The sequence below is a fragment of the Vicia villosa genome, linkage group LG3, assembly GCF_029867415.1.
Source record: "Vicia villosa cultivar HV-30 ecotype Madison, WI linkage group LG3, Vvil1.0, whole genome shotgun sequence".
Lineage (NCBI taxonomy): Eukaryota > Viridiplantae > Streptophyta > Magnoliopsida > Fabales > Fabaceae > Vicia > Vicia villosa.
In genome coordinates this window covers 31,956,449-31,966,231 of record NC_081182.1, presented here as the reverse complement: position 1 = coordinate 31,966,231, position 9,783 = coordinate 31,956,449, and the positions used below count along the sequence as shown (strand labels likewise).

Genomic DNA, 9,783 nt, shown 5'->3' with positions numbered 1-9,783 from the left:
AATTCAACTGCAAGCCAAATTACTGTATAAGAAAGATTCTAAAAACTAAGTATTTCATATGTCAGGATATTTGTTGAAATAAAAATCCATGATTATATGAGACCCTTAATTTTCAGATTGGAGTTTTCTTGAAAAATATGTGGGCAAATTTTGGGGTATAACATTTACTAAACACGTTTATTACATTTGAAGGAGTCGTTATCTGCATTTGGAGAAAATGATCCAGACAAGAGTTTGGCCAATACCCCTTCAAAGAGCGTCTCTCATGCCGTTGATGCCGAAGATTCGGATTGTCATGTTTTAGGGCTTACTCAATACTCAGGAACCAAACCACCCAAAAAAGTGAAGATTGAACCAAATGCTTAAAGACTTGATAGACTTACTATTTGCTGGGACTTATATTTTGTTTAATATTGGATGCTGTATTTTTTTGACTTTTTAACTTAATTGGGTTGTATTTTTTGTTATGACTTTTGGACAAGCACTGCTTATTTGTACTGTCACATGGTATTTAACTGCAAATTTAAATTAGTGAAGTATGTTTTAGTCAAATGCTTATGCTGTGTTTTTGTTACTACTGTTTTATTGTGTTTAATTGTGTTGTATGATTAAAAATGTTTATCATTTTTTGACAAGTTAAAATTAATAGTATTTTAAACATGTTGTATTTAATTACATATCCAGATTTTATTTGAATAAATCAGTTGAAACATTTGAACTTATGGTTGATCTATATGCTTAATACAACATATATTGTCACACTACTGTACATATTATAATATACGATTTCAACAAAAACTGTATTGTCACATAGCTATTCATAATTATATTATTTCATATTCCAACTATATTCAAATATATGATTTCAAATAGATGCCGCAGCTGTGATGCTGATATTCACTGAACATGTTTATTTTTCTAAATAATGGCTCATACTGATAATTTCAACAATTTTTTTTTATCAGAAAGCAATATAACTTTGCTATACCATTATTTATGATCTATTTTTTTAAAAACATCTCATTTTTAATAAATACATTTATTCACCCAATTCAAAAGTTGCATGCTTTCGATTGGTCACGAGTTTTCTTTCTTTCAAGTTTTAGACAATCATAATTGCTTTTTATCATGCTTTGAGATTTTAACAGCACTTAACGTGTAATACCAGCAATAATAATCATTACCATTACATAAATAGAAGTGTGGAGGAGAAAGATTAATTATTAACTTTGTTAAGCGTGCATATGAAAGGATGTTTTAGAAGAAACATGACTGCGAAAACCAGCTCCTATTCCTACTATAATTATTTCATACGCAGAACTCTTAAGCATACGTGTATCATGTCTTTTTATTCATCATAAGTATTTGTTTCAAATACTGTCTAAAGATATCAAAATACCAAAAATATGGATGAACAGAAACAAAAAGCGCTTGAAGATAAATGGTTTAGCAATGTGTTGAACAAAAAAAGATCAGCAGAAGCAAGACTTCATCGTAAACGTCAGCTCGAGTTCAAGAGAGCAAAGAAGATGAATGGAGTGCAGAAAGAGAACGTAGGCAAAACTGCCTCTATTAGTAGACACGATACTCCTCAAACCAGAATACCACTTTCTACTATCTCTCCAAACATTCCAAGTTCAAGCAAATCGGTTTTAACAAGCTTGCACAAAACTCATGCCTCCTCAGTGATGAACGGTCTTTCAACTTCTTCAAATAAAAAACGATCAAGAGTCGTTACTTGCAGGAACATTAATAATATAGGGACGAATTTAAAGAGGAGGTTTGATAACGTTGTTGGTGATTTTGGTTCTACCTCTTCAAAAAATTCAACAGAACCAACTCCTCAAATTAATGAACTTTTTGAAGATGACAGTGAAGAGGATAATATGCACGATGATTCTTCAGAGAGTATGATTTATTTGTGGTAATGTACATTCTTATGAATTTAAAGCTTTACATATTTCTAATAAACTTTGCATGTGTTGTATTACAAAGGTTGGAGCTCAGATCACAGTATGGTTATGGACGAAGATGAAGATGATATGGACACTGATATTGTATCTGTCAATGCCCTAGCAACAGGTTTTGTAAAATTTATGTAATTATTTTGAGTTAAGTTTTATTGTCAATCATCATTTTAGTTGTTAACTTAGATACGCATTTATTTAGGAGATTGTTACGACATAGGCGATCCAGTGTTTGAATGTCCAAAATGTTGTGCAAAAATGTGGTATTTAGAAAGGAAGAACAAATATCGACAATCTCTAAATCCCAAGTTCACAATGTGTTGCGGAGATGGTAAAGTTCAAATTCCTCTATTGAGAGAACCTCCGGAAATTTTGCAAAAATTGTTGTTTGATCAAACAAGCCCTGAATCAAAAAAATTTCAACAGCAAATACGCCTTTTCAATATGATGTTTGCATTTACTTCTCCGGGTGCTAAAATGGACAACCGCTTTAACAATGGTAGAAGTCCTCCGAATTATAGAATTCAAGGACAATCATGTCATCGTATAGGTAGCATGTTACCATTACCAAGACAAAATCCCCGATTTGCACAGCTATATATATTTGATACAGAACATGAGATACATCATAGAGTAAAAGGATTCAAGTATGTTTCTTTACTAATTCATGTATAATAATATTATATGTTGTATGACATATGAGTGACATTCCATGTTTTGTTGTTATAATTTGCAGAACAAAAGACGGAATAGATGTTAACATAGTGAAAAAACTCTCTTCTATGTTATATCAACACAACATTCATGCACAAAGTTTTAAGATGGCAAGGGATATTCTTTCTGAAGGCAATGTTTCTGACCTAAAGCTTCGTCTTATTTCTGAGCGACGAACCGATGGAAGAATCTACAATCAACCAACTGTTTCCGAAGTTGCTGCTCTAATTGTTGGTGACGTCGACACTGCTGAGAAGAGGGACATAATAATGCACAAACAATCTGGACAACTTCAAAGAATAGATGAATATCATACATCATATTTGGGATTTCAATATCCATTGCTTTTCCCTTATGGCGAAGATGGTTACAGGCCTAACATTAGACATCGAAATAAAGATTCACACAATAGACCTAATTCAGATTCATCGGATGTAGTAGTAGACACTGAGGATGTTCAGTGGGAGCAGGCAACTAAAAGAAATAGGCTTACAATTAGAGAGTGGTTTGCATTTCGTATTCAAGACAGAAAGAATGAGGCCCAAACAATTCTCAGATCAAGAAGGCTATTTCAACAGTTTTTGGTTGATGGTTTTACAATGATGGAATCTGAGAGACTTCGATGGTTAAGAAAAAATCAGTCTAAACTTCGAGTTGGAAAGTATAGCTATCTAACAGATGCCAGAAGCAATGGTCAGACCGATGGTGCAAACACAGGTAAAAGGGTTGTCCTTCCTTCATCGTACGTTGGTAGTCGCAGATACATGGATCAACTCTACTTTGATGGAATGGCAATTTGTAGTTATGTTGGATTTCCTGATCTATTTATAACGTTTACGTGCAATCCCAACTGGCCAGAATTGCAACGTGTACTTGCTTCTAATAATCTTAAACCATCAGATCGTCCGGACCTCATTACAAGAATATTTAAGATGAAATTCGATGAGCTACTGTCAGATTTGACAAAAAAAAGTATGATGGGCAAAGTTCTTGCGTGTAAGTACTGTTTCATTTAAAGCGTTGATATATATTATTGTGATTCTGAAATATCATTATTCATACATTATATTTTGTTGTAGATATGTACACCATCGAGTTTCAGAAAAGAGGTCTGCCTCACGCTCACATTTTGATATTCCTTCATCCCTCCAGCAAATATCCAACACCTGCTGATATTGACCGGATCATATCCGCTGAAATTCCTAACAAGGATACAGACGGTGAGTTATATAATTTGGTCAAAAGCCACATGATTCACGGACCATGCGGAAACGCAAATCGGAATTCGCAATGCATGAAGGAAGGTAAATGTTCCAAATACTTTCCTAAGGACTTCCGCAAAGATACAGTCGTCGATGAAGATGGTTATCCGGTTTACAGAAGAAGGGACAACGGTCACACTGTCATTAGGAATGGTATAGAGGTTGACAATAGATTTGTTGTTCCCTACAATTCAAAATTGTTGTTGAAGTTTAAAACTCATATTAATATGGAATGGTGCAATCAAAGTACATCCATAAAATATTTGTTTAAATACATCAACAAAGGCTATGATCGAATAACCGCTGCAATCGTCATGAGTGAAAATGGAAATCCCATTGAGAGGCAAGATGTCGATGAAATCAAGCAGTATATTGACTGTAGGTATGTTTCTCCAAGCGAAGCTTCTTGGAGAATTTATGGTTTCCCCATTCATGGAAGGAAACCAGCTGTAGAAAGATTACACTTCCACTGTGAAGGTCAAAATTCAGTATATTATACTGACATTAGCAATATTTCCACTGTTCTTGAGAAACCAAGTGTTACTGAGTCGATGTTTACGTCATGGTTTGAAGCTAATAAGAAGTATAGAGAAGCTCAACAATTGACATATATCAATTTTGTTTCAAAGTTTGTATATGTCAAAAAGAAAAGAGAGTGGAAACCCAGGCAGAAGGGTTACACAATTGGCAGGTTAATTTGGGTTCCTCCAACTACAGGAGAATTGTACTTTCTCAGGATGATGTTAACACATGTTAAGGGCCCTCGAAGTTATTCTGATCTGAAAATAGTTAATAACGTCAAGTACGATACATTTCGTGATGCATGTTTTGCAATGGGTTTTATCGGGGATGATCGCGAATTTATAGCCGCTATTTCGGAGGCATTTCATTGGGGATCTGGCCATTACCTAAGATTACTTTTTGTTCATATGTTATTGTCAAGTAGCATTAAAAGGCCAAGGCACGTATGGAACAAAACACGACATCTTCGATCTGATGGAATTCTTTACTCACAGCAGATTATTGCCAACAACAAAGGTAACATCTCAGTGATATCAATATTAATCATCAACTCTCCTGACTGTATACATAAAATATTTTTTTAATTGCATCATGTTAAAATAGGTTTGAGGCTATCAGAACAAGAAATCTACAATCTAACTTTGATTGAGATAGAAAAATTACTTGAAAGAAGTCGTAAGAGTTTAAGTAACTTTCCTGGGATGCCAAAACCACAAGGATATGTTCCTGAAGAGTTTGGAAACAAGCTTATTTACGAAGAGCGGAGCTACAATCCTGTTGAACAACTACAAGAGTTCAACACGTTGTATCAGAATCTCACAGGTTTGTTTATTGCCCATTTGTATTTTACTTATGAATGCCAAACCAAATTGTATATGAATACGTATTATCTTAGTCTTAAATCATAATTATCTTACAATTACCAACAGATGAACAAAGGGATGTATTTAAGCAAATCATGATGGCTGTGAACAACCAGAATGGAGGCGTATTCTTTCTGTATGGTTACGGTGGTACTGGAAAAACTTATATGTGGAGAACATTAGCTTCGTATATAAGGTCAAAGAAACAAATATGTTTGATAGTTGCTTCTTCAGGAATTGCCTCACTATTACTTCCAGGTGGTCGGACTGCGCATTCTAAATTCAAAATTCCAATTCCGACGCTTGAATCTTCCACATGCAACATAGACAAAGGGACCGAAAGAGGTGATCTACTAAAACTATCAAAGTTGATAATTTGGGACGAGGCTCCAATGTGTCATAAATTTTGTTTCGAGGCATTGGATAAAACCCTGAAGGATATCATGGGTGGATCCAAATCATCAAATAAAATTTTTGGAGGTAAGGTAATTGTTTTTGGCGGTGATTTCAGGCAAATTCTTCCGGTCATTCCAAGAGGCAGCCGATCCGATATAGTTCATGCTACAATAAATTCATCATACATATGGGATCACTGTAAGGTTTTGAAACTTACAAAGAACATGCGACTACAACAGTCTGCAACATCCACCACGTCTGCAGAGTTAAGAAATTTCTCAGATTGGATTTTAACTGTTGGAGATGGCAAAATATCAGAACCTAATGATGGTTATGCAGAGATTGACATTCCCAAAGATCTATTGATTTCCAATTTTGATGATCCCCTTGAAGCAATTTTTCAAAACACTTACCCGAACTTTCATATGAATTTCAATAATGTAGACTTTCTACAGTCAAGGGCAATATTAGCTGGAACCATAGAGACGGTTGATGAAATTAATCAATATATTTTAGACTTTCTTCCCGGTAAACAAAAATTTTTCCTCAGATTTTGTCTATGTTTTTTTTGGAAAGCAGGATGTTATTTGCGATAACAAATAATACTGTCAACTTGCAGGTCAAGAGAAGGAGTATTTAAGCTCAGATTCAGTTGATACCACCGACGGCAACGACAATGAATCTTTTGATGTTTTAACTCCCGAATTTCTGAATTCATTGCAAGCCTCCGGTGTCCCAAACCATAAGATCAAATTGAAGATTGGTACTCCAATAATGCTTCTCAGAAATATTGATCAAGCAGAAGGTCTTTGCAATGGAACACGTCTTATTGTTACCAAATTGGCTGACCACGTTATTGAAGCAAAAATTCTTTCCGGAAAGAACATCGGAGGTATCGTATATATTGCACGAATGGACATAACTCCTACCCAATCCCCATGGCCTTTTCGAATGACAAGAAGACAGTTTCCTATAACGGTATGCTACGCTATGACAATTAACAAATCTCAAAGGCAGTCTTTAGATTTTGTTGGTATATATTTGCCAAGAAGCGTGTTCAGCCATGGTCAATTTTACGTGGCCGTTTCAAGAGTAAAGAGCAAAAAGGGCCTAAAGATTTTAATTCACGACAAAGAAAAACAACCATTGGCGGTGACAACGAATGTCGTTTTCAAAGAAGTCTTTGAAAATTTATAGTGTCGCATTTACATGTTTTATTCAAATAGGAATGTGAATACTTAAACTATTCACTTTAACTCTTTCAAATTTTGTATTTCATTTTGAGGATCTTGAAGGACATGTTGCACTTTTATCACTTTAATGATTCCTAATCTCCATTTTTTTAAGATAGTGTTATGAACATATGCAACTCATGTACATCTTTTTTTTATTTTCCATTAACATATGCTTCAATTATAGATACCGAACCGTTGCCTTTAAAGAAACACAAACATTCTGCACAAAGCATACATCATAAAATTATACAGCGGCAAAAGAAATTATAGACAACATAAAAGCAGAATTCTTAAACAAATACATTTCACAACACATACATTAAAGCTAAAAAGATAATGAACCAATACATTGGACCTTAATATCAAAACATTTCAGCACTGTCAAATACTGTTTACTAACCCAACAAACATCACATCTGAAAACGGAATCATGGAGAATTCAAGCACATCTCCTGATTTAAGTTTTTTATCTCTTGCAAAAGAGTACCATCCAAGCCCAATATGTTTTTCATACTCATTCCTTGCAGCCCTAATAATTACACAGTGATAACCTTTTCCATCAAGCAGATCTACCATCCTTATTGCATTCTGTTCCTTACCAAAACACCTCCTTGAAATTTCCATTGGAATATTCTGCAGAATTAACAACTTTGATATTATCTACAACATCATTACAAATATAAACACAAGTCCTGATGAATATTTAGTAAATTTACCAGTGCATTTTGTCCATGCATGTTTGATTTTGTGACATGCTTCCTCCACTTTACTTCCCCACTATAATCAGCCACGCGTTCCGCTTCAGTAAGAAATCCATCATTTATAAGAGTTTGAAACATCCTATCCTGCTCTTCGTCAAATTCTTTCAAGATGTTGCGTGCCCACTCAAGAGAGTCTCTTTCTGGATCACTTAAACATCATACACAACAAAGATTTTTTCGATTAACAGATCTAACAAAAAATTTAGACCATAACTTAGTTTTCAATGATATCTCCCTTTATGAACAATTATTATACTTGATGCATTAGTAAAGAAAAATGAAGTATTGGTATGCATTTAAAAATTTACATAATTAAACATGCACAGTTTACTTACCTGCTGGAAGGAGAGGGAACAAATGGTACACCCCACTTCACCATCTCCAATGTAGTAATTATAATAGAGCAAGTGATTTCCTTTTGTCAAATACCTGCTATATATAGGCATAGTTTCACACTTACAATTTGGGCTGTAAATATTGATGGGCCTGTATTTCATATAACTAAACAACCCAAACAATCTATTATAAGGCAAAATTCTCTTTATTTCATTATTTACATCATGTAGACGAATATTTGATTTTATTCAAAAAATGACATAAATTAGTTCATATAGTTATTTGGATTGAACAAAACATGTATTTTGAAAAAAATGGAGTGTGGACTCTGCTATTTTGAACTATTTACACATTCTTAATAAATACAATAAAAGAGAAATATGATTTAAAGATCAGCAACTTAACAAAATGTCAATGTTCATATTTCATTCATAGCAACCACAAGAAACTTAGATGTCCCAAACCATTATCCATGTCAAAGAAACAACTTACAATTATAAACATACAAAAAGTACTTCCATATCATATGTTCTATTATTTTACCACACCATGGTTTTCCATCATTTTTTTTTCAATGCCACGTAGAGATACGGAGAAAATTTATCCATTTGACATAACAACGTGTCGCCGTTTGCGAATCCTTTCGTGTCCACGTAATTATACTATCCTTGGGTCATGTACTTCTCCCATGGGCTTGGTACCCCCTTACGCTTTGCCGTCTTAATTGTACATTTGAATTCAACATGGAGGTCAACATCTCTAATCGTTATCTGCTTCTGATTCTTCTTCAAGCACTCTTTGGTTACTTCCCTTGGAAAATGCTGCAAGGGTATAAAGACATATCGTTAATTCAGTGTTTGCTTATGTAAATATGTCAATTTGAAGGGTTACTTCCTGAGAAACATCGATCAATCTGAAGGGTTGTGCAACGATACAAGACTCATTGTTACAAAATTGGCCGACCATGTTATAGAGGCAAGGATTATCTCCGGTAAAAATATAGGAAGTTCATTTTATCTTCCAAGAATGGATATCTCTCCAACACAATCACCCTGGCCTTTTAAATTAACAAGAAGGCAATTTCCAATCATTGTGTCCTACACACCATTTGAAATTATAAAACAGACCGAACAACTTAAAGTTAACAACTTTCTAATTCTTTTAAAATTAATACTATAGTTATATATATTATATATATATATATATATATATATATATATATATATATATATCCAGCACCCATTCATATAAAAATACTACTATAATTACCAATTAAAAAAAAGTACTGATACCATCCTGCATGGTTATCCATAATTTGTTTACAGCAAAATGAAATTAAACTTTCTTAAAAAGCCAAAATAGTTCACACAATTATAAAACAACACATAATATATCAGCAACACATTCTTCAGTAATTCCCACGGACAACACAGACCAGAATTTCTTCGACAGGTGGGTACCTAATGGTGAAATGCAAAACATCACCTTTCTTGAAAGTCCTGCTCTTCCCAAACTCATACCACCCCCTGCAAAGAAACATTTCATTCTTATCTTCTCTCTTCTTGAGCACACAATTGTATGCCTTGCGTCTGTCCGTGTCATACAGCCCAATGGTGTCCTTGCCTTCCAATTCACACCCAGTTATGACCTCAGCAGGAATTTGCTACAATTCATTATAAATTACAGACATTAGCAAATGGAATACTTTCGGTCACTTATTGTCTTAT

At 34.1% G+C, this 9,783-nt stretch overlaps 1 protein-coding gene across 1 annotated transcript; it reads left to right on the top strand.

Annotated features, from left to right (window-relative positions):
- The first annotated feature begins 1,406 nt into the window (after positions 1-1,406).
- Positions 1,407-6,921, top strand: LOC131657819 (uncharacterized). The gene is made up of 8 exons (XM_058927178.1): positions 1,407-1,908; positions 1,996-2,082; positions 2,170-2,614; positions 2,704-3,677; positions 3,761-4,981; positions 5,069-5,287; positions 5,395-6,252; positions 6,344-6,921. Exons 1-8 carry the CDS (start codon positions 1,407-1,409, stop codon positions 6,919-6,921), a joined length of 4,884 nt encoding a protein of 1,627 aa, XP_058783161.1.
- The last annotated feature ends 2,862 nt before the right edge of the window (positions 6,922-9,783 follow it).

Coding starts and splice junctions, on each gene's coding strand:
- LOC131657819 (XM_058927178.1), top strand. CDS start 1,407: ATGGATGAACAGAAACAAAAAGCGCTTGAAGATAAATGGTTTAGCAAT. Junction 2,083..2,169: donor TGTCAATGCCCTAGCAACAG/GTTTTGTAAAAT, acceptor GCATTTATTTAG/GAGATTGTTACGACATAGGC. Junction 5,288..5,394: donor GTTGTATCAGAATCTCACAG/GTTTGTTTATTG, acceptor AATTACCAACAG/ATGAACAAAGGGATGTATTT.